This window comes from Rhinolophus hipposideros (genome assembly GCF_964194185.1).
Source record: "Rhinolophus hipposideros genome assembly, chromosome: 9".
Lineage (NCBI taxonomy): Eukaryota > Metazoa > Chordata > Mammalia > Chiroptera > Rhinolophidae > Rhinolophus > Rhinolophus hipposideros.
Window position 1 is genome coordinate 3,965,363 of NC_138055.1, and position 24,886 is coordinate 3,990,248.

The 24,886-nt window shown below is 53.3% G+C and overlaps 1 protein-coding gene across 1 annotated transcript in view; it reads left to right on the top strand.

Moving 5' to 3' along the window:
* Positions 1-22,714, top strand: part of PHF21B (PHD finger protein 21B) — an 84,183-nt gene extending 61,469 nt beyond the window's left edge. Inside the window, exons 5-13 of the mRNA XM_081059030.1 lie at positions 1,525-1,668; positions 10,152-10,203; positions 12,492-12,568; positions 14,117-14,171; positions 15,630-15,652; positions 17,605-17,763; positions 19,261-19,336; positions 19,612-19,715; positions 20,619-22,714. Of these exons, the coding sequence (XP_080915156.1) occupies positions 1,525-1,668; positions 10,152-10,203; positions 12,492-12,568; positions 14,117-14,171; positions 15,630-15,652; positions 17,605-17,763; positions 19,261-19,336; positions 19,612-19,715; positions 20,619-20,837 (909 nt within the window). The 3' untranslated portion in view covers positions 20,838-22,714. The remainder of the gene's footprint in view (positions 1-1,524; positions 1,669-10,151; positions 10,204-12,491; positions 12,569-14,116; positions 14,172-15,629; positions 15,653-17,604; positions 17,764-19,260; positions 19,337-19,611; positions 19,716-20,618) is intronic.
* The last annotated feature ends 2,172 nt before the right edge of the window (positions 22,715-24,886 follow it).

The following is a 24,886-nucleotide window of genomic DNA, read 5'->3' on the forward strand; positions in this document are numbered from 1 at the left end:
GTATCTCCAGGGATTCTAAAAGCCCAGAGTTATCACTGCTGGGGTCAGATGGCAAGTGCCCACGAGGAGACGTGCACCCCAGGACAGAGCCTGCTCCAGAGGGCGTGCTTAGCAGATGTTCGTTGGATGAGTGGACCCATTTCACAACAGCCTCCCCAGCATTTAGGGTTGTCATTTTAAACACTTTTTGCTCATTTAATTGGTGCAAGCAGTTGCTCATTCTTGAAAGTTGAACTATTCGGTTATTATTAAGCTTCCGTGTTTTCCCTGTGCTTTTCGAGAATTCTGACTCCCGTGTGACTGACTCATTTGAGGATATTTTTTCTACTGGGGCTCTTAATGTTTTTCTTCCCATGAATATAAAAAGGGGCATTTTTTTTCCATCCAGGGAATTCTTGGGCTTTAAAACTGTGGTACAAAGAAGAACAAAGAGCCTGCCCTTAAACCAGCAGAAAAACAGGAAGTTTTTTTTTTTTTTTGAGGCTCCTCAAATTCACCAGAGAGATGCCACACGTCCTTAGGGGAGAAAACCACAGGTTCCAGTTATCCCTGTCTTGGGCCAGACCCTGAATGGCTGATGCTGGTGAATCCCCTTTCCTGGATCCATGAAAGAGCACGATTCTTCCCCAGTTCCCTGTCTAAGAAAATGCATGAAATAGTTGAGCCACAGATGAGGAGATTCCGGCCCAGGGCGAGGCTGGGCTGCAGAAGTCAGTTTCAGACTTCTCGGCCTCCGACCCTTCGATCACACCCGTGATAACCCTGACCTCTGGTGAGGGCTGGCTGAAGTGGGGCCACTCTGGGTGACGCTTAGCGGGGTCTGGAGCCCACCTCCCCCTTCTCCACACTCCCCACCCATCCCTAAGCTTGGCAAGGTTCCTCAGAGTGAGAAAACATCATTATTCCTACCTGCCCTCCCCCCAGGCCAGGTTTGAGAGCCTCGGACACAGTGGCCTGGGGGCCCACGCGGCATGGTGGGGAGTGGACAGCCGGGCAGTGCAACCAGACAAACCTGGGAAGTCCCTGCCCCTCTGCTCCCTAACCTGGAGACCTCAGGCAAGGAGCACGTCTGAGCCTCTCAGCCTCAGTTTACCTGCATTTGAGCTGGGTAAAGAAACCAGCCTCTCTTGTCCTTGCTGCCTGAATCTTCCCAGCTTCCCTGGAGGTAGGTATTTCAAGGTTGCTGAGGTTCAGAGAGGCAAAGTGGCCTCCCTGAGGCCACACAGCTGGAACAACGGTAGCACAGGATTGAGCCTGGGCCCTCCTGGCTCCCAGACAAGGCCCGTTCTTGTGCAGACCCTTCTCAGCATGGAAAGGGCTGTCGGGAGGCGCACGGCCTGAGGGCTGGCACCCATAGCCTGGAGAGCCCGGTGCAAGCCTCCTCGTCCCTCTGCGATCTTGCCAGTCGAGGCCCCGCGCCCTCTGGGGTGAATGCAGCCGTGGACCCTGCCCAGCCAGGGCCCTCCCGACTGCCCACCCCGCCCCTGCTCACCCCTCCTCCCCTCACCCCCCCACATCTTTCAGATCATCGTCATTCAGCCTCAAGTGCAGACCCAGCCCGAGAGCACGGCAGAGGCGCGGCCGCCCACAGAGGAGCCGTCTCAGGGAGCTCAGGCCACCAAGAAGAAGAAGGAGGAAGACCGGCCCCCGAGCCAGGAGAACCCTGAGGTGGGACGGCCGTGGTGTGGGGGCCACTGCAGGACATGGCACTGTTGGGGGGGTAGAGACGGGCCTCCCTGGGGATGTGTGACAAGCCCAGGCCACAGCCGCCCTGTGCAGTGGGGGCCCCAGTGGGGACCCGCCCAACGAGCCCAGGTTTCAGCTATTGCATCTCATGGATGTGTTCTCTGAGCGGCAGCGTGGGGCCGTGCTCTGCTCAGCACAGGTTCTAGACCCAGACTGTCTGGATTTGTGTCCCAGCGCTGCCGGTTTCTGGAGGTGTGACAGGGGCAGGTCACATCTGATTCCTGTCTGTAAAAGGACAGATGCACGTCTTCTCTCCTGGCAGTGTTGTTGGGAGGATGCCAGGAGTCGGTGTCTGCCCAGCTTGGCAGACAGGGTCATGACCAGCAGGGACCAGAGGAGCAGGCAGGGTCTCACCAGAGGGGCAGGAAGCAGGAGGGATGGCATGTCAGCGGAAGGGTACCGCCGTGGCAACCATACGGAAGCAGGAAGGGACTCAGCGTGCCCAAGAAAGTCAGCTGGTCTGTGCGGACTACGTGAGAATGTCTACACAACAGGCTTCAGTAGACTCCAGAGCGCGACCCTGAATGTCCTGGAGGCACCTGCCAAGATGAGCGTCGGTCCGGGGGTAGTAGGGAGCCATAGACTATCTTGGAGCAGGGCAGGAGAGTGACTGGATCATGTCTTTTCCTGGGGATTCGTAGAGTCAACTGTTCACCGAGGTTGAGATGGAACCAAGTCCCCTGTGGCTCCAGGCCCAGTTCTGTCTCAAGAGAGACAGTCAGTTCGGTCCCACAGCACCACGTGAGGTCCAGGCTCGCAGCCCAAGGCTCCCTCGAGCTCCCATCCGTCCGCTGTGGGGTTTTGCCACACCCTGAACACTCAGGAAGGTTTTCTGGGTGGATTCGCTTTGTTCTCTCAAAGTATATCTTGGTCAATTATTGTGCATTTATACAATTAGTATAATTACATATAACTACATAATTAGCATAAACACATGTAATGGTTTAAATTGAACTTGCAATTACCACATGTCCTGGTGTAGAAATCCTTATTAAAGTTTCTCTTTAAAGAGGGCTAGGAGCCGTTGTGCTGCAGGACGAGGGACTTGGTGGCACCTTTGGACCTATTGGTGACTAGTCCAGGTTCCAAGCACATGAGGCCAGAGCAGCCCCAGAAACTTCGTCAGATGCGCCAGTCAGGAGGCCGGGTTGGTGGGTGGGGGCACAGAGGTTTTGTAAAGAAGCAGTGACTGGTGTCTGTCTCAGCTGTCACCGTGGCTTCGGGACAGTGGTGTCGAGTTCCCCGTGCCCTGCAGGCCTGCTGTCGGGGCCTCGTGCAGCCTGGCGTGGGCCAGCATGGTGGTCACCCGGCGGTGCTAAGACAGCACACGAAGGGCCGCAGAGGGGATGTCGGGTTTACCAGAGCCCCAGAAAGGCTCCTGGGCATCGGAGGAAGGAATATTTCAGTAGCTGTTGGACCCCAAGAGGTGTGTGCGAGGCATAGCAGGTGGTGAGAGTGACCTGGGAGAGCGCTCACTGCTGGCTAGGCGGGGCTCAGTGTGGGTCAGTTGGTCCTCATAGTGACTGAGTGACCTGTGCACTAGGACCTTTTGTGCTGATGGGGAAACTAAGGCCCAGAAGTAGTGACGGTCAGAGCTAGAGCCACACCCAGGCAATCTGGCCTCGGCACTGCTCCAGGCATCCCAGGCCCTGTGCCATGCTGGCCCTCCCCACCTCGGTCACGTGAAGGGGGATCAGGATCTGGAGCAGAGCTGAACTGCCAAGGTTAGTCGTGGAGAGGCCGACTGCTGTCTCAGGCTCTCTTCCCGCCCTGATTTTCCCACAGGCAGCTCCTAGCCTTTCCTCCCAATAATGATTATCAGTGTGAAAGGCTCCCTATTACGCACCTTCCCAGGTCGTCACAAGGCTGGCCTCACCCTCCTCCAGGGCCCCTGCACTTCCAAAAGATTCCAGAGGGTCAGTGGACTATGGGACCTATCACCACTCTTATACCCCTCTTTGCTGTGGCTGCTGGGGAGCTCACAGCCAAGTTCATGACCTACCTCCAGCAATTATATAGGACTTCTGACCTGCAGTATGAAGCCAGATATTATCTGCCTTCATCTTATTTCCCTACATTTATTCTCCCTTCTCCTTACTTCCTTGTTTATTTTGTTTCCTATTTCAATGTGTTGTATGTATGCACTAAAAATCCTTTTTCTGGGATCAGAATGGATATCAGTAATGAGTGCTAATCTCAGGTATGTCCTGCTCTTCCTGTGACAAAGGTCAGAACTTTCTCTGAGATCCATCATAGTTTCCTTTTACATGGTTGCGATTACTCCACTCAGTTCTGAAGGACACCAAGTGACCGCACACCCAGAGGTCCCTGGGGCTCTGGGGTATCCTTGTACCAGGTACGTGCGGGACACACACGTGGATGGCTGTCCTATTGAGCCCACACAGCCACTCCCCAATAGGGGAGATGGGATCACGTCCCCTATTTTAGTATGTCCAAACCCCAAATGCCTCACTCGAGGTCGTAGTAGGAGCTTAGAAGTTGAGCCTAGTCTTCGGCCTTTCTGCAGCCCCACCTGATTTCAGTGTATGTGAGTACACAGATGACAACTATTGGAATAGTTAGAAAACACTTAGCATAGAAGGTTGAGTCTGGGCAGAGTCGGTCACAGTCAGACCGCGTTGCTGTCAGGTGATTTCAGCTTGGTCTGAAGCTTGCGTGGGATTTTCTGCCGTGCAGTGAAATGGCAGGGTGGGCCGTGGTTCCTAATGAGGCTGTTCCTGTCTGAGACAGTTTGTGACATCCATTCACGTGCCATGCGTCTTCTGAGCCTCACGGTGGCCCCTTGAGGTGGGCAGGAAGCGGAAGCTTGGGCATATGAAGTAACAGTGCTCACCTGAGGCATCGCAGGGACATGGGCAGTCACCCCAAATCTCTGCCGATAGCCAGCAGTGCCTGCTGTCCTCCTCTCCCACGTCCTCAAGTAGGTGGGGCAGGAGCCACAGTGCTCGTTTTAGAGATGAGGAGACGAAGGCCCGAGAGGCGGCCATGTTTGCTGTCACGGGCTCCTGGCTCCTGTGACCTGGACTCCTGGCTCCTGACCTAGGATCTGTCAGCTACTTCTCAAAGCCCACGGCTTCTTTAGGACAGCTGTGGCCTGTGCTGTGCCACCCGTCATCCTGGCCTCAGGAAGCGTCTGACCACCGTGTGCCCCGAGGAGGCCCAGCCAGAGCAGGCTTTCCAGCCCTGTAGGAGCCCTGACTGTCACCCCAGCCGCCTCTCTGAGCAAGACCTGTGCTCACAGAGGCTCCTTCGTCCACGCCATCCCTCCTGCCTCGTCTCTCCCCGGGCTCTGGTCTCCCCGCCCATAGACGCTTGATCCTGGTCTGTTCACTCTGCAGCTAGAAGAGCTTTTCCAAAATTCAGAAATGACCAAGTCACCCCCCTTCCTGGATCCCTCCAAACACACCGCCATCAGGATGGTTCATGAATGTGCTTGTCTGCCGCAGACCTGCAGCCGTCACAGGGAGAACGGAGATGTCGTCGTGCTGCACTCGGGTGCAGAAACTCCCGCAGGGAACAGGACAAGTGCCGACTCCGGGCTCAGCCTCGGGCGAGGGGACCAGGAGGGGGCGCAGCGCACCTGGGCAGTGGGTCCCAAAAGTCCTTCGGGCAAGAGAGGCGTGGAACCAGGCTTTTGTGCTCATCGGGGAAACCACCTAAGGGAAACCACCTAAGCCCGGGCCGCAGCTGCACGGGGGTGGGGGTGGGGTGGGAGCCGGGAAGCCACGGCAATTGCAGACTTCCTACACGGGAATTGTGAGCAGGAGGGAGAAAGAGCAAAAAATAAAATAAGCAGGGAAAAAAAGAACTTGTGCCCCAAATGAGTCTGTTGACAGAATTCAAGAACACACGAAGAGATCCAGTTGTAAGAATGACAAGAAAATCAATATTTGGAACCTGAATTTATTCCAGATGAAGCTAATATTGTGGAATACTCGCCTCACGACGACTTTTACATAAGGTTGTTTAGGATACTCACAGAAGTTTACAAAAGGAATAACATCCGCTTGAAATACATAAGGAATAATGAAGGAAAAAAATTACGGAAACACGGTAGGGCAAAACCACAGATTACCCAAATAAAACAAGATCAGATGAATATAAAAATATTTGAAAATCTGGTAATGAAAACCACAGTGATTAGTGGAATTATAAAAACCTTACTAGACAGGATGTGCAGAGATAATTAGTGCTTTGGAATGTGGCACCAGAGGTATAGCACAGATATGCAAAGAAGTTAAAAAAAACTACATTCATAGATATGTGAGCAGGTAAGAGACGGGCGGGTGGAGAAACCTCGACGTTCATCTCATGGAAGAGTGGATGGTGGGGAAGGGAAGAAGCAAAAACTGGAGAACGGAAGCTAAAAACTAGGACTGAGGTGCACTGGTGTGAGTTCTTAGATCAAAAGTCGTCTCCATCTATCAGGCGGGATTAACAAAAGCAAATCTAGAAGGCGAGACATGTATATCAAAAGATACAAGAGAGAAATCATGGAAATTACTACCGTGTTTCCCCGAAAATAAGACCTAGCTGGACAATCAGCTCTGATGCATCTTTTGGAGCAAAAATTAATATAAGACCTGGTCTTATTTTACTATAATGTAAGACGAGGTATGATATGATATGATATGACATGATATGACATAATATAATATAAACTATAATATAATACCGGGTCTTATATTAATTTTTGCTCCAAAAGACGCATTAGAGCTGATGGTCCAGCTAGGTCTTATTTTCGGGGAAACACGGTAGGGCAAAACCACAGACTACCCACGAAGGAATGACAAATGCACGGGGGGCTTCCAGCAGCAGTAACCCCCAGAAGACAATAGAGAAATATCTGCAAACTGCTAGGAAGAAATAACTGCCAGTCATACCCAGTGAAGTCATTTTTCAAAAGCAAAGGCAGAACAGAGACATTTTTAGACATAGAAAGATTAATGAGAATTTTATCACCCTCAAACCACTATTAACACAATTGTGTTTCAAAAACAAACAAATAAAACCCTGTGCTTTAGCAAGAAGATGGGTGAGGCCAGGGCAGGGTGGCAGGTGTGAGAAGCCACTGTGAGCACAGTAATTATTAAATGAAAGGTAAATTTAAGCATAGGCTGCAAAAAATACCCAGTTTTGTTTTTCAAAAAGGGAAAGGGAAAATTCTAGGCAACAATAACATGTTGGTCAGAGGTGATGTTTTAGAGGGAATTCGAACGTGCTAAGGTCAGTGTTGTTTGGAGAAGAAAGATAGAAATGTTGACTAACCTCAGACTTCATTAGAAAAATGTATGGTTAAGAACGTATGCTTAAAACACCTAGGCTAATCACTCAGTATAATAAAATGCCACCTACAATTTTTAAATCAGCAAAGGAAAAAGAATTTAATGGGGACTTTTTTTTCCAAGAAGACAAGGAAAAGAAGTAAAAAGAAAGGATGACAAACTGAAAATACAAAATAAAATGGAGGAAATAAATCCAAAGATAACCAGTAACCATAATCAAATGAAATAAGGTCCTACTCTTTTTTTTTTTTAAGTTTTGTTTTGTTTTGTTTTGTTGGGGAACAGTGTGTTTCTCCAGGGCCCATCAGCTCCAAGTCCATTTTCAGTCTTTAGTTGCAGGGGGCACAGCCCACCATCCCATGCGGAAATTGAACCGGCAACCTTGTTGTTGAGAGCTTGCACTGTAACCAACTGAGCCATCAGGCTGCCCTCCCATCCAGCCGCCCCTCCGGCGGCTCAACGGCAGCTCGTTGTCTTCAATCTAGTTGTGGAGGGCACAGCTCACTGGCCCATGTGGGAATCGCACCGGCAACCCTGTCCAGAGCTCACGCTCTAACCAACTGAGGCATCCGACTGCCCCAGTAAAGTCCTACTCTTAAATAGTAGAAATAAAAAGAAAACAAAGACTTCAGAATAACAAGATCCACTTATATGTTGCTTATTGTGGGTCTACCTAAATAAAAACCACACAGAAAGGTTGAAATACAGCAACAGGAAAGATGTATTATGTAAATACTGTAGGAACATCCATCAAGATGATTTAACAGTCCAAACTTGTATGCCCTATAACTACATAGCTGTACGGTATGTAAATAGATGGCCAAATTATAAGGCAAGTTTGACAAATCCACAAAATGCAGAGTCTGGAACACACGTCCATTAGAAACTAATAGATCCAGCGGAGCAAAGACTTGGCTGAGCTCCCGGTAGAAATAAGACAATGACTTAGAGTTGAATCTCCCCCTGCCACCACTGCGAACTAACACTGAGCAACAAGTAAAAGGGTTTTTTCTAATTTTGTGAATTTCAAACTCTACCAAAAAAATCTACAAACTGAGAAAGAAATACGTGTGAGTGTGGTCAGGCCTCTGAGATCAGAGCCCTGTGGGGAGCAGTGGCTGGACTGGTCACGCACCACAGGGCCGAGGAGATGCAGGTTGCAGAAAGAGTCAGCCACACATGCTCCTTGTGGGTCCATTCATGAGAAACTGGCTGGAGGCTCGACCTCGACACAGTGGGGACCACTGGCAGCAGCAGTGAGGCAGGCACCTCATAGAATTAACTAGCGTACAGCCGAAACGGGATAGGGATGTGGGAAGAGAGTTTAAAAATGACATGCTCCCATAATGTACAAAAGACTCGTCTAAGGAAAATTGAGAGAAGGAGGGAGAGAGGGTGGGAGGTGGAAGGAGCTCTCCAGTGGCTCGTCTGCCATAGTTGGGACTGTCCATGAATCAGAGACTATCATTTAAAACTGACAAATCGAGGAGAACTGTATTTAACAGCATAGAAGTAAAAATTAGAAAGGGGGAATGAACAGTCACTATTTGAGCTGATGTAGAGGGCCCAAGAGAATTGATGTAAAACTCCCTCAGACAGGAAGAGATTCGGCACGGTGGGCGTGTAATCTTAAAGTACAAACACCAATAGCCTTTACAGAGACACATATCCACCTGTTAGTAGACGCTTTACATTTACAGAAAACCCCATTTACAATAGCAACCAAAAGATTAAATGCTTAAGAGCAGTCATAATATTAGGTTGATACAAAAGTAATTGTGGTTTTTGCAATTATAACCTTTTAAACTGCAGTTACATTTGTACCACCCTAATACAAATATTCAATACCCACTTGAATTGCTTAAAACCCCTGAAGACAAAAAGGGATATCCATGGCACGGATAGGAAATTTAAATATTATCAAGTTGTCGTTATGCCGTAAGTTAATTTATAATTTTAATGTCATCCCAGTAAATATACCAACTGTTCCCTCATTCTCAGAACTACTTGAGATGGTTTCTAAATTTCCCATGAAGCAATGAGCAGAGCCAAGGAAATTGAACGGGAAAACAGGGAAGGGATTCTGGCCCGACCGGACTACTGTAAAACCTTCATAATTTGAGTGCAGCATTAGCTTGTGAATAGATAGGCAGATTTAAGGAGTAGCATAGAATGTACAGAAATAGACCCAAATATACTACATGCATATGATCATTTAGTACATGATTAAATCAGCTCCCGAAATCAGTGAAAGGTGGGAAGATGGAATTTTCAGTAAGTGGGACCAGAACAAATGAGTGGTCATATAGAAAAAGTGAATCGGCACTTCATACCATATACACCAAGATACTTTCCAAATGGATCAAAAATTTAAATGGGAAATGTGGAACTATTGATACTAAGACAAAACCCAGGCAACTTGCTTTATAACCTCAGAGTCTGCAGCCAAGATTCAAAAATCCAAACGCTGCACAGGAAAACACTGATAAATTCCACGATATACAAATTTTTTAAAGTCTACGTGGTTCAAAAAAGCCCCAGTGGAGCCTAATTCCTAACTCTGTATGTGTGAGCTGCATAGTGACTTCCTCCCAAAGAGGACAGAATGGAAAGGGGGGGAATCCCAGTGGAGAAGCCTGGCAGACACCTCAGCCAGGTGACCAAGGTCAATGTCACAGTGATAATGATGTTGACAGCCTGTGCCCCTCTTAGGATGTGATGAGAAGGGCACTTCCCCTCCGCGGTCTTCCTCCCCTAACCCATGACCCTGTCTAAGCCTGAGAAAAACGTCAGACAAATCCCAGCTGAGGGGCGTCCTACGACATTCCTGCCCAGTTCTCAAAACTGCCAAGGTCATCAAAAACAAGGACAGTCTGGAGGGGCTAAGGAGACATGACAACTGGATGTCACATGGGAGCCTGGATGGGATTCTGGGACAGAGAAAGGCCATTAGATTAAAACTAAGGAAACCAGAATAGATAAGCCAGCTCCATAAGCAGGTGCTGAGCAAATGTTTGTTGAATGAGTAAATGGATGAGTGAATGAATGAATGAATGAATGGGGACGGTGGTTTGTAACGCTTCTCTCTTTCCTTCTCAGAAAATCGCCTTCATGGTAGCGCTAGGCCTGGTTACAACGGAACACTTGGAAGGTACGGTCTACAGGCTGGGCCGGAACTGGCCCACAAGATGGGGTGGGGGCCAGGCCGTCCGTCTGCTGAATTGGCGTTAGACAGAAGCAGCGGTCAGAAGGCAGTGCCCGAGCATGAAACAGCTTCTGGGAGGCCTGCCCCACGTGCCAGGCGTGGTCGTCACAGACGGAGAAACCCTGCCCGCTCTCCCTGGTTCTGTGACTGCACAAAATCCAACGTGGCAATTTCTTATTTCAGTGGAGGGACCGTGTGCATGCCCAGCACCCCATTTAATGCCTACTCAAGCTTGGGCAAGTTACTGAGCTTCTTCTCTGTGCCTCAGTTTCTTCATCTGTAAAGTGGGATAATGACCAAACCTTGCTTGTGGGATTGGTAAAGCACCAAGAGGAGTGCTCAGCATGCCACCTCCCGGGCCAGCGAACTGGCCTGTGGGCTTACCCGTATGTCTGCCTCGGTCGAAATCAGAACCTTACTTTATTTGAGCAGGAGGTCAGCGTGACTCTGCAGGGCTGTTTGACTTACAGATTAGCTGTAAACACCGTCACAGAATCTTAGGGCCAGGAAAGCACCAAAACCAATCCTCTTGTTGTACGTGTGGGAAAGCTGAGGCCAGAGAAGTTGACTCACTTGCCCCGAGTCACACAGCCAGTCAGTATCAGGCGCAGCCTGGGATCCAGGTCTCCAATCGCCCAGCCCAGTTTTCTCCACGGCTCCAGCCTCACCAGCTAAAGTCGTTTTATAAAGTGCAGTCACCCACCCACATAAATCTGGATTCCAAAAGGAAGACTAATGTGCTTTTCCTTCGTAAAACTGAGGAGAGGAAGGGAATGACCTGAGTCCCACGGTGCCCGAGGCACTTACAGTCTTTAACCTGAGGTAGAGGCTGTCTGCATTGTGGTAGGTGAGTAACAGGCCCAGGGAAGGGAAGAACCTGGCGAAGCCACACAGCTCTTCGGGGGCCACCCCTCCCACTGCACAGCTGAGTTGATGTGCGGGGGACGGGGGGCCCAGGCCTGTCCACAGTGGCCTCCCTTTGTGTCTGTCCCCTGGGGACTTGCTCTCTGCAGGCAGCTGAGGCATGGATGTGGGTGGGGAAGGAGAGGGACGCGGCGCAGCCTCCCAGACCCCAGGCCCCACTGACCTGGCGCCAGGTGAGGCAGTCCCGTCTGAGCAGCCCCTGCTCGTGAACTCCCTCTCCTTCTGCAGGGCAGCTTCGGAAGGCGTTCGCTGAGCTTTCCATCTCCTGTTTGAACTTGAGTGTGAGGAGTCCAGCTGTGCTTGGCTGCCTTTGAGAGCTGTTTATGCTCTGACTTTGGAGCCATGGAGCAGCGTGGGGCTGGCCCAGCAGTCATGTCAGAGGTGCTGTGTCCAGGTCCCAGTTGTGCTAAGCACTGGGTGACCTTGGGCAAGCTCCTTGCCCATTCTGACCCTCAGTGTCTTTATCCACGTCTTCAAACTTGCAGAGCTGTTGTGGGGACTGAGCTCAAAGGAAATATATTTGTGATGTTATGATTTATATAAATAGTCCTCATTTTGATTACTCTCCCCCCACCCATCTTACCATAAATAGTTATTTGGACTTTTTCTTGTTCCATAGAGGGTCTGAGGTGCCTTACAGGAAACGCGCGAATAATATTTTAAAAGTTCCGAAGGAAATATCAGGTTCAAGTGGCAGAGATTAGAAAATAACATGAAAACAACTACACAACAACAGCAGGTCATAGGTCCCACCTGGTTGTCACAGCAGAAGGAAGAGACAGACAGACAGATAGTCACGGGGAGAGAGAGAGAGAGGAGACACTCTGTGTGTAGTGGTCCTGCTCACTGCATGGACACACCAGCCTCTTGGAAGAATTCTGGGGCTTCGCGGGGGCACAGCCTACCTGAGCAGCAGGTGTGCTTCTGGTCTCCCCAGGAGCCCTGAGCCTTACTCTGCCCCTCAGCCAGGCCAGCCTCTGACCAACAGGCATCTGTTGTCCCTAGGGTCCCAAGAGAGACAACTCTGGGCCACGTGGTGGCACACAGGGGACCTTGTACTGAGAGTGGGTACCTGGATTCCAGGTACCTGCCAATGGTCCTGCAGCCTGAGGCCAGCACATCTGTCTTGCCTCCGAGTGAGTGATGCCTGGAGGCCCCAACCCCCCTGGGGCTACTGCGGGGAGTGGATGCTGTGCAGACAGAGAGGCCCCGGGACAGGAGGGGACAGTCACGCCCAGGGCTGCGGAAGAAGCATGCAGGGTTCCCAGGGCAGGAAGGATCCAGTAACCGCTGCGTCTGTGCCTTTCCAGAAATCCAGAGCAAGCGCCAAGAGCGGAAGAGAAGAAGCACAGCAAATCCTGCCTACAGCGGCCTCCTGGAGACAGAGGTGAGGCCCGGCCTCACTGCCCCAGGGAAGGGGAGGCTTCCTGGGGCTGGCCCCCCTCACCTGCCCTTCTGAGGTGGGAGTCCAGGGGATGACAATAACTGAAGTCATTCTTAACCCCCTGAGTTCAGAATTAACAGAGAGACGGTGCAGGAGATCCAAATATCTGTCATATTCCTCACACGGGCTGCATGGGGCACAAGGCTTGGCTGCAGGGTACAGCGACTTCCTGATTCTTCACCTGATGATTAGGCATGTCGTCCGGCCACAGGCAGTGGGGAGTGACACCCTGGAATTGTCCCCTAGATTGGAAGCTACATCAACGCCGGGGGCAGCCTCCCTAAGTGGAGTGCCATTCTCCGCTTGCTGGGGTGTTCGTCAGTCTGGGCCAGTTCCCCCAAATCCATGGCTGGTGAAACTGGGAAAGGGGCTCTCCCACAGAGCAGTAACTCCTGCCATTGCTTTGTGGGGAGAGCTCACGTGTGCCAGCGTCCTCTGGCTTCACGACCCGCCCACCTTGTGTGGCTTGTACCCTCCCCCTGCTGCTGCTCAGAGAACACGCTGGAAGTGTGTTTTCAAACCCGTCCACTTCCTCGATTTTCTGGGCGAGCCCTGTTCCTGAGACAGTGCCTCGAGCCTGTGCCCCATTTGTAAGAATGTCTCTGAGTTGTCTCTCGACGTCCACCCACCAAGGAAATGGTGGGTTCTTTGTGTCATAGGGACCCTGTTCCCTTTGCCATGTTCATTGATGAAACCATCCCCTGCTCCCTGGATGTGTAAAGCCATAGCCTAGTCTCTGAAGTCTGTGGCCAGGACCAGAGATGGCCTGATCAGCAAACCCAGGCCCCTCGCAAAGCCTGTGACCTTGGGCCCTGGGTACATAGTAGTCTCAAGAGTAGCCCTTCCATGGTTCCTCCCGTGGCCCACAGCACAGCACAGCCACACCAGAGACAGGTTTAAAGCCAATCGCACACCTCTAGAACAATCGGAACAATCACAGCCAAAGCCACCGAGAACCACCAAGGTCTAGACCAGCATGGTCTGAGTGGTAGAGCCACCCTTCTGGAAACTTCCATGTACACATGATGCTTTGGCTACTCTTTGTCTAGCACCAAGGTTCCTGGGCCACATGCCAGAAGTGGGGTGTAGGGAGCCAATGCATAACACCCCTCATTTCCCCACCTGACTCCAGAACCAGCTGAGAAAGAAGACGCAGGAGACAGACAGGTGGACAAGCAGATGTCTGCTTTGTTACTGATTTGCGCCAGCGTGGGGTTGCTAACACGTCCTTGCTGAGTGTGACCGATGTCCCCATGAGGAGGGCAGAGATGCATTCCGCCCTGGTGAGGGGCAGAGCCTTGGCTGACTTTTGCCCCCCGCTGACCCGCCTCTCCCCTCTCCTGCGTCCCCTGTTTCTGCCTCTGGCCGGGGGTGGAGTCCCGAGCCTGGGTGGGGAGCCTGTCCCAATGAGCCCTGGGCAGGGAGTGGAGCCAACGAGGGCCCCTCACACTCACGGCTGGCTGGTTTGGTGTTGTTTTCTGTCCCCTGCAGAGGAAGCGGCTGGCGTCCAACTATCTCAACACCCCCCTGTTCCTCACAGCACGAGGTAAGCATGGTGGGGCTTCAGTAGGGCTGCTCTGGGTCTGTGGCAAGGCGGCTTTGGTGGTGCCACTCTGCGTGTCCACGGCAGTGACGTAGTCGCTTTCTGGTGACAGTACATCCCTAGGCCCTGCACGCCGTGGCCTCCTGGGTCCTCCCCACCGCTTTGGTGGGGAGGGCTGGTGGAGAGTGTGCCCATCAGGCAGGTGCAGAAACTGAGGCTCTGAGCAGTACTGTGGCCAAGGGTCACCCCCAAGGACAGACCCAGGCTGTCCCCTCTGTCCCTCTCCTGGGTGTGATCCTGAGCAGAGAGCCAGGCCCCGTGGTGCCAAAGGCCACTGGCATGACGTGCCCACCTCAGGGCTGACCTGGTCGGGGTGAGGATGATGGGCCAAGAGGGGCCTCCCACCTCCACGCTCCTCCCAGCACCTGCAGCTCCAGCTTGTGCTGCGTGGCCTCTGCGCTGTGGCCCAGCCCCCTGCTCCCACGCAGCCCTGGAGAGAACCTCCCTCCTCCCCCACTGCAGGCAGCAGCAGATCCCCCCCCCCCCGGCTGAGCTGCTGGCTCTCGGCCCACACCTCACACCCCCTCAGTGCCTGCCCAGGCTGCACGTGGAGTCCTGGGTTCCCCGCCCAGCCCGCCCTCTGACTGTGTGGCCAGGGCACATCCTCCCCACAGGCCTCAGGCTCCTTCCATGTAGCAGGGCGCAAGGCTCCGCAGCTCTGGCAGGCTGGGACCTGGCCCGAGACCTTCACCCCAGGTTGTACAGGCCCCACCTCCTGCCAGCCTTGCCCCATTGCAGGACCTCAGAGCCCAAGAAACACACATCCCCAAGTACAACCAGGAGGTCGCTTTTTATTTTCAATTTAAAAAAATAAATAGTCTTAAGGGCAGGAAATGACTGCCCGCTTGTTGGGACTCTGTGGCTTTCAGCATGTCCCTGGGCGTTGGTTTACTAATCTATAAAATAGACCCGTAACAGCATCTGCCGCTCAGCTGGAACAATGGCACAAGGGACAAACCTGACAGCACTTTGTAAACGGGAAGACTATGCACACACAGGAGCTGGTCTTCCCCCTGGACGGTATGACCTGCAGACAGGTCTGACCCAGAAACTAAAAGGAAAACCATCTTTTGTGACCATTAAAATGTGTAGTTTGGCTTTACCTACTGGAATGCGAGTGGGTGACAGACAAAAAGGAGTTGAAAATAAGTCACTTCGAGATGTCCCTAGAGTGATGGTTCCCTCCACTGGACACGTTACTGCTGCCATGTTCCTCCGAGAGCTCAGGGGCCACGATGAGCCTGTCCAGGGGTGGGTCCTGGCTGTGACCAGGGCACAGACCCTACTCGCATCATGCCCTGGTGAGAAGCCCCAGCCATACTGGGCCTTGTGGACTCCAGTCCTTTTTGGCGCTCCTCCCATGCCCACTAACATGTTCTCCACCCTTCTTCCCTGTGCTAGCCAATGAGGAGCCCTGCTGGAAGGTACGTGTCCCCTCTCTTCCTACCTGGGGGGCGGGCCATGCTTTGCACAGTCCAGATAGGGCCGTTCCTGGCCAGGAAGAGCCCCCAGTGTCCGTCTGCCCTGGAGCGGAGCAGAGGGCCGTCGGGCTCTGTCCTCAGTGCTAAGAGCTTTGTACCCAGTCCACATTCCCGCCTGCCATGGGGGGCAGCCCACAGGTTCAAGCAGGAGCCCTCCTTGCTCTTACTGAGGATGCAGGGACCTCAGGAGCCCCAAAGCCCGAGGACAAGCAGCCAATGCTGGGTGCCAGGTGGGCTCTACCTGGCTCTGCCTGGCCTGACTATGTGACCCTGGGCAGAGCTGCTCCTCTCAGGTCCTCACTGCCCACCCCTCGAGAGGCTAAATTTGGTAGCCCCCAGGGTCTGCCCCCCATGCCCACATTTCTGTGATCCTGTGAGGCCCCAAACCCCTATGCATATACCATGTCCCTGTCACCCAGGATATGGGCTGGGCGTGACCTCATTTGAGGGCATGGTCTCAGAATTTATTCAGTGATTTTCTTTGCTAAGTTTCAGATCTAATTCTACAGACTTTCCCTCTATGCCTGTAATGGTCCAGCCCCTAAGACGCAATAGGTAATAGTGTAAACTCCGGTTAAATCACGTTATTTACCAAGAGAACGCTGCAGTGTCACAGATCGGTGCTGGTGGGCCTGGCACTGTTTGTGTGCAGCCATCCTGTGCCTAGCCAGTGCCAACGTGAGGACGGGACGCCGGGAGCCTGCGTCCTGCTCCAACAGAGCTCACAGTGCTGGAAGGGCCTTGGTTTCAAGGGAGGAGACCCAGATGCCAGTCTGGTCTCCACCTCTGGCTCCCTGTGACCTCGGGCAGGTGGTCCACCCTCCCTGGGCTCTTGAACTGAAACGAGAGGTGAGGGCGGGGTCTCTGAGGCCTCGTTCCAGTCTACTGCCCGCTCCTTAGGGACAGCCCAGAGATCCAGTGTCCTTGTGTTAGGGGTCATCCCAAGTGAGAGCCCTCTGCTCCCTTCCACCTGGGAAGATGGAAGATGCTGCTGACACACGGACAGGAACAGACATAACCTGCAGGGAGAAGGGTTCTGCGGGGTGGTAAAAGATGGTTCCGATTGTACAGGTCATTGGAGGACTGGTTATGAACGACTCCTCACTCTCTCAGGGCTGCCCACGGTGCAGCTGAGACTGGAAAGGTAGTGAGCTCCCTGTCCCTGGAAGTGTGTAAGCAGGGGCTTAACAACTAGATGATGACAAGGGACATTGGAAGTTCCCTCATCCCAAGGAGAGGGGAAACGAGCCTTTATTGGGTTCCCACAGATCGTGCCGTCTGTGCCTTATCCTGTTGAGTCTCCCAACAACCCTTGGGGCAGTTATCATTAGCCTGCGTTACACTGTGGAAACAGACTGCAGTCACCCACTCGGGATGTAGGACACTCCAGGTTAGATTGAGGTGCTATTAGGAGGATTAAAGAGGACCGTGAATATGAGCACCCAGTCCCAGGCCACAGCCTGCCTCCCCGCGGCAGTGGACTCATGAGGACCCTGTAGAGGGGAGCTTCGTGAGCACTGGCCTCCCCGCCACCCCTAGATATGGGCCTTTCGTACAATTCGGACCCCAGCAGAGCCTGTTTCCTAAGCCACTGCAGGACCCCCTGCCCTGCCCCCCATACCTGGTGTCCTGGGCTCAGGGTGGAAGAATCAGGATCCAGGGAGCCCCTCTATGCCCGCCCTCGGCGTGGTGACCTGCCCCCCCAGGAAATGTGACCCCTGCTCCTCCTGGTTTCCAGGCTTCTTCCCCTACTGTCACCCTCATCACCTTGGGGCTTATCGCTCTCTCCCAGGCCTGCTGAGAAAAACTAGCTGGGTCCCAAGCAGATCAAGGTGGCAGCTGCTGCCCCCCCCACTTCCGGCCTGGCTGACCCCCCCCCCATCTTCCTCTTTCAGAACGAGATCACCCATGATGAGCATTGTGCCGCCTGCAAGCGAGGAGCCAACCTGCAGCCCTGCGGCACCTGCCCGGGGGCCTACCACCTCAGCTGCCTGGACCCGCCCCTCAAGACAGCACCCAAGGGCGTGTGGGTGTGCCCCAGGTGCCAGCAGAAGGTACGGGAGGCTGTGTCGCCTGTGGGTGAGCCCCTCCCCCTGCACAACATCTGAGGCTGCTCAAACCTGTGTTCCCTGGGTCCCTGTGGTGGGTGCAGGCGGGGTGAGGTTTCTCGGCCTCGGCACATTTGATGATGCAGTTGACACCTTGGGCTGGGTAATCCACTGTGGGGGCCTTCCTGTGCAGTGTTGGGTTTGAGCAGCGTCCCTAGCTAGCTAGGTGCCGATAGCACCCCCCATCATGGCCCACTCAGACACTGCCAGTTAAAGACCACGGGTGTCCACTGAGCAGAGGTGTCCCTCTGACGCTCTCTGACTTAATGACTCCACCTCAGAGCTCCAAATTCCTCCCAGGTAGAGTGGGACTGGCAGCGCAAACCACAAAAATAGTAATGACAAAAATGAAAGCTATCAAATTAGCAAAAACAATAACACTCCCTTCTGGTGATGATGTGGTGAGACAGGAACTCGTACACATTGCAGTATTTTATGAAGTGATTTAAAAATGTGCATACCCTTTTTTAAAAAAAATAAAATAAAATAAAGTGTGTATACCTTTTAAACCCAGAATTTGCTTTGGGGAGTGTTGTCTAAGGAAATAATCCAAATACAGATAAAATTCTGTGCATAGAGAAGTTCCTCAGCCTTTTATTTATAAAAAGGAAAAGATAGAAATAGCTTAACTTTCCAACAGTAGGAGATGGTGAAATAAATTCTAGTGTTTGTACTCAATGAGATAGGATGTGATCACTGAAAAGAATTTTTTACAAAAATTTTGTGATTCTTTGGGACTTTTTCACCACATGGAATTAAGTCTTAAAAAAATAAAAATAAAAACCAGGCTTTATAGCTGCTATATAGTTTGATTATCAGCTATTTAAGAAAAACTGTGCAGGATAAAAACCTGGGGGAAACAAATACTTCCAAGTGTTCATATCGGGTGTGGCTGGGTGATAGGACAAGTAGTGCTTTTTTAAAGTATGCTTTTCCACAGAATGTCTTCCTTGTAAAATCACAGGGGAATTCTCTTTATTTCAAAAAACACTAACTGGTGAATTCCTTCATCCCAGGTTTTGTGGAGACCTCGGGAGAAGGGGGCCTGGGGGGTGTTTGAGGGGCTGTCCCCTGTGGGGGCTGCTAGCCCTGCATTCTGACTGCCTGGAGGTCATAGCCCTTTGAGGGGATATGTAGAGGGAACACATTTCTGTTCCTCATTTCAGCACAATGGTTGGTCCTCACTGGGTCCCTGATTTCTCCCTGGTTGCTCTCAGGTCCCCGGGACATGTTTGGGGTCCTGGCAATAAGCAGGTTCCAGCCCTCGTGGGGCTGCTGTTCTTACTGAGCAGCCTGTGAGAGCCAGACCATGTGGCCCCGTCCCCTGGTCGCAGTTGAGGAACCTGCAGCTCAGGGAGCTCATGGCTCCCCCACGTTACACCGCCAGGGAGGGCATGGCAGGTCCCAGCCTGTCTGCTTGCTCATTTCCCCTCTGCTCTCCAGGCCTTAAAGAAGGACGAAGGTGTGCCGTGGACCGGGATGCTGGCCATTGTGCACTCCTACGTCACCCACAAGACAGGTAGGACCCCCTTGGGGGGTGGGAAAAGGCCTCTACTGCCTTCTCTGCAGCCCCACCCCCAGCCTCCAGAATCACCTGGGCCCCAACTCTGAAAAGAGGGACCCTGGGATTGGTCCTGTGTGCAGCGCACTTACTGTCGGGGGATGGCGTTCTAGACCCCGGGTATCCAGGCAGGGCCACTGGCTGCTGCAAGGTGTGGCGAGAACAGCCTGTAGGCATAGACCCCTTCCGCTCACCCACGGCCCTGCCATTGCTGACCTGCCCCTGTCTCCTAGTCAAAGAAGAAGAGAAGCAAAAGCTGCTGCAGAGAGGCAGCGAGCTGCAGAGCGAACACCAGCAGCTGGAGGAGCGGGACCGGCGCCTGGCCGTGGCGGTCCAGGTGGGTACGAGGGGGGCGTGCTGCCCTTAGAGCCACAAGACACAGATCCAAAGCTTCACTGCCCGGTTACTGAGGCCCCAGAGGAAGTCAGGCTCGCCAGTGTCCCTCAGGGAGTTAGGAGGTGGAGGACACAGCTCTGTGACTCATTGGACAAAGGGGTGATTGAGTACCCAGCCCTGCTCCTTCTCAGCTCTGTGACCTGCAAGGCCCTGGCTGTTTCTAAACCTCAGTTTCCTCTTGTGTAAAGTGAACAGAACGATTTCTCCTCTGTAGGGTGGTGATAAGCAAGACGACGGTGATGGTGGTGGGGATGATGATGGTAACAGCAGTGCCACACCCGGGTCAACTCTTTACATGTACGATCTCATTTAATAACTGGTTATTCCTGTCTCAGAGTTTTGGACACAGTCTCAGGGCGTTTAAAATTATTTGCTTGAGCAACAAGTAACTTACACTCTAACTCGAGGTATCAGTCCTTAGTGCTTTACTGTATTTCCATGATTCACCTAAAGGCTAGAAAAAGACAAGAGCACAGCAGGCAAGAGAAAGAGCAGAAACCTGGCTGCAAACTAAAGGTTTTCAGCAACTGCCATAGCCTGGCCAGAACCGGCTCTGCGCCTCCTCCAGGAGGAGGAGAAACCCACGTGGTCAGCTAGGTGGCGGCACCGTGAGGGAAAAGACTCCCGCTCTATGTCCAAAAACAAACTTCGGGGCATTTGGCTGCTGTTTAATTCCATTTGGGGCCGCTGCCTGGTTTTTGTGAGGCCCTCTGCCTGGTTTCTTTTAGGCCGCTGCCGTGGAAGGGGCGGGGCTTTGGGAGAGAGGGCCGCGGGGTGGCTGCCCCAGGAGGCCAGCACAGTTGAGTTCTGAGACCCTTCTCTCTGACCCCCTCCTCCCTGACAGAAATGCCTGGAGCTCAAGACGAGCCTGCTGGCCCGGCAGAGGGGCACCCAGTCGTCCTTGGACCGCCTACGGGCCCTCCTCAGACTGATACAGGGCGAGCACTTGCTGCAGGTCACCATGACGACCACCAGCTCCGCCCCGATGCTGCCTGGGCCCTGGACCAAGCCCTCAGCAGCAGCCATGCACTCTGCCCGCCAGCACCCCCAGGGACACAACTGACCCCGAGGGACCCGTCTTCACCCCTACGGAAGTCACTGGGACCCTGCTCACAAGACCTGAGGGTTCTGCCAGCCTTAATTCATAAACACTATGAATTTCAGACAAAAATAAAAGCAGAAAGAGAGACAGAGGAAAGAAGGGAGGAGAAGCTGGGTGAGAGTCCTAATCCTAGATCCCGGACAGGTGGGGATAGTCCTAAACCCTTTGCGTTCGGACAGCACATCTGGAAGCCGGGTGGGGCCCACGGTCGGCCTGGCTGTGGTGGACTGCCCAGGCCTCTGGCTTCCGGCACAGCGACTCCACGGCCTCATGCAATGGTGTGAAGGGCCAGGGTCCCCAGCTGTGGGCCACCGCCTGTCCAGTGTCCTGCGGGGAAGGAGCCGAGAACGCAGACGTAGCTGAGTAGAACAGGTAGTCGGGACAGAAGTGGGTAGCGATTCTAGGTAGGACTCCGACGTCCCTCCCTCGCAGGGGCCCAGCTCTGGGCCTGGGTACTCCCAGCGCCTTTTCAGAACAGCCGCGCCCCTGTCTGTCAGTATTATTAGCGTTAAGAATCGCAGCTGTCTAACTTGAACCTGTGCGACGTGTGTTCCGAGGGGACGCTGCAGCGTTCACCTGCCAAGGCCTCCGTCCCATCCCCGGCATTTCGGGGTGCCCTCACCGCCATGCGCCTCCTTCCTCTTGCTGATCCTTTGGACTCTGCTATCGATGTATTTTTCTCATGGAGTTTTTGGGCAAGAGGGAGCTGCAACCATGCAGGGGAGGCATTTGGCAGGTTTTCTATTTTGGGTTGAATCATTCAACTTACAACTGAAGCCTTTTATTTTCTCCTTTCGAAGAGCCGATAAAATATTCCATTCCTCTTTTCTTGCCAGTACAGACACTATGCCAAAAAATAACTTTACATTTTTGTGTGGCGTTTTTATTGTAAGATATTTAATGTGAAGGGGGGACACTCGCTGACTTCTTTTTCTGCTCACAGTGCTCTCTGCTGCAAAGTACAAATGGGAAACCCTTCCTGAGGGGCTGCCAAACTGGAGACATCCAGGAGAGGTTTTAAGAAGTGGGGCAAGGGTGGGGAGGAAAAGAGGGTGGTGGCCTCAGGAGGGTTCGGCTTTGGACACTCGAATCCCTGTTCGTGCTGTGTCCTTGAGAGCTGAGCGTGCATGCGCTCGCAGTCTCGAAAGGGCTCCCGCGTCCTGGGGTGGGGGTCATGCCAGCTCATCACACCCACCAGCTTCTCCAGTCCTGACAGACTTACCGCAACAGGTGAGCGTCTGGGAGCCACAGGGCTCCCACCCCCAGTAAATCACACGGTGCCGAATTGCATTGCACACACATGTATGTGTGCACACGGCCCCAGACACGCACACACACATGCATGCAGACAGGTGCAGAGCAGGGAGGCTGGCCAGAATCCTACACAGACTGCCACATCCCTCCTCTCATTGTCACGACTCCGGGAGAAACTGTGCTGTACGATACAGATCTATTTTAATACACAACACTGGGTTGAACAAGATTTTTATATTCTTTTATTGATGAACAAAGTGAACTGTGAGACACACGTCTTCTATATTGGTTGCTGTAGATGCCAATTATGCATACCGCGTGGCTTGCGATGTAAATGTCTTCAGGTTCCTTTTTGTTGGTTTGTTTTGTTCTTGGATGGATTGGATTCAATTTTTAAAAAATGTAATGGGAGGATATGAAAGGTTGGACCCAGGAGGGGTAGCTGCCGACGTGTCTTGAGACTTAGCTTTTTGGACCAAGGAGGCCCGTCGAGTGCATAGTGAGGATAGAGAACAGTGTTCGTCTTAAATATGCCCGTGTAGTTTCCTTCTGTACGACACATTAAACTTGATCGATGATTTCGGATCCCTGTGCTTTGTTTCCTTGCTTTCAGCAGAGAGGCCCCTGGGGCACATGGGCAGGGAGGTGGGCGTTGGAGAGGCCGAAAACAGGGAGGGAGGGATGGAGGAGAGGAGAGCTCCGGGGCGCCGTCTACACCTGATGCCGCCACCACCACCACCACCCCGGGAGTGGCAGATCCCCGTTAGGACCAGGATTGATGGTCACCAGTGACAAACCGTCCAGGCCGGGGGCGGTGTGGAGCCCAAGGGCGCTGTCCACACTGCTCCCTCACTTTTCTTCTTCTCTGGGAATGTTGACATCACCCGATTTTTCTGCTTTGTGGGCACAGTGACATATGAAGCCCTCCAACCACCCTGGGGCTTACTTTGTGGCCGTTCAACACAGCAGCCAAACTGGAAAGTCCGACCCCCTGCATCCTAGCTCCAGACACTGTACCTCTGGTTGGCCCTGGGCAATCAGCTGTTGTCAGAGCGTGACTGTCCCCTGGAGCCCCGGGGGCTGAGAGAGGCTCCGGGAAGCGGGGGCAGGACTGCCCAGAACCGTCCTCTTCCCCGTTGGCCCAGGGTCACAGTGAGCACTCCAGCCTCTCCTGCCTGATGGCTGAATGCCGAGGGCCCCACTGCTCTGCTCTGGCCTGTCCCCTCCTGAAGTCCTGGGCTGGCCTTGTCCAGCCTCCTGGCTTGTGTCTCTATGTTGGTGGCGCCCCAACTTTTATCTCCGGTCTGGATGTCTGTCACGGACTCCAGCTGCTGACATCCAACAGCCTGTGACCAGTCCCATCGGCCGTCAGCAGCGTCACAAAGTTGGCGTGGCCTCCACCAGGCCAGCCTCTCCTGCACCTTCCCCACGGAGGGCATGCGGCCTTCCCAGTGTGTGGGCCAGCACCCCAGGAGTCACCCTCGACCCCTGGGCATCGGCATATCTGTCAGCTGTGCCCTCAGAACAGAAGCAGGATGTGACTGTCACCACCCACACCAGCATGAGCTTGTTCTCAACCCATCATCTCAACTGGTTCTCACCTTAGCATGGCCGCCCGCCGCCGCCCACAGCAGCCAGCGTAACAGTGTCTCAGTTAAAACTCTGCTATCGCTCCTCACCTCGCTCAGCAAAGCTCAGGCCCCCCGAGGCCACAGGGCCTGCCTCCTCGGGCCCCTCTGGCGCATTCCTGCTGCTTTCTCCTTGCGTCTCTCCGTCCCTTCTGCAGGGCCCCCTCGCTCTGCCTGGACCCCACTGAGCATGCACCTGCAGCCGGACCTTTTGCACATGCTGTGTCCTCACCGGCATGCCTTTCCCTAGCTGTCTCCCTCACTCCCCTTCACTTTAATTTTTTTTTATTAGTGGGGAATATTGGGGAACAGTGTGTTTCTCCAGGGCCCATCAGCTCCAAGTCAAGTCGTTGCCCTTTAGTCTAGTTGAGGGCGCAGCTCAGCTCCAAATCCAGTCGCCATTTTCAATCTTTAGTTGCAGGGGACGCAGCCCACCATCCCATGCGGGAATCGAACTGGCAACCCTGTTGTTCAAAACTTGCGCTCCAACCAAGTGAGCCATCCGGCCGCCCCTAGCTGCCCCTTCACTTACTTGGAGACGACCACAGTCCCCTCTCGGGGCAGCTGTCCCCCTTAACTAAGAAATTTCCTCTCTTCTTTAGACTTATCACCGACTTCAATTCACCTTTGATGGTTGGTCAGCTTCACGAAGGCCGGGAGGCAGGTCAGTGTCACCAAATTCCACCATCTCGAACAGTGCGTGGCACACAGTAGGTGCTCAGTAAATACTCATGGAATAAATGAAGGTGCCTTCCTCCAGAAAGAGCTGCTGGGCCTTGGGGCTGCCCTCTGCCAGTTCAGCTGCCAGGTCCACTCGGCCTGGTGAGGCTGGGGTGAGGGGGCGGATGAGAGCTGAGGTCAGGAAAGTGAAGAGACGGCCCGAGATCCTGCGTTTCGAACCCAGTGAGCCCGGACTGCATGCCATCCTTTTCCTTCAACTCTGGGCCTCCAACACGCCCTGCCTCCCTCCCCCTGAGAGAGGAGGGGTCTGGGGGTGTTCGCGCAATCACCAGCTCCCTGACCAGGGTGGGAATTCCCTGCAAAGACGTGCCCCTCACCACCCCTCCTCCTTCCCAGTGATGGGAACCCCCTCCTGGGGAAGCGCCTCCATGGGACAGCTCTGCCATT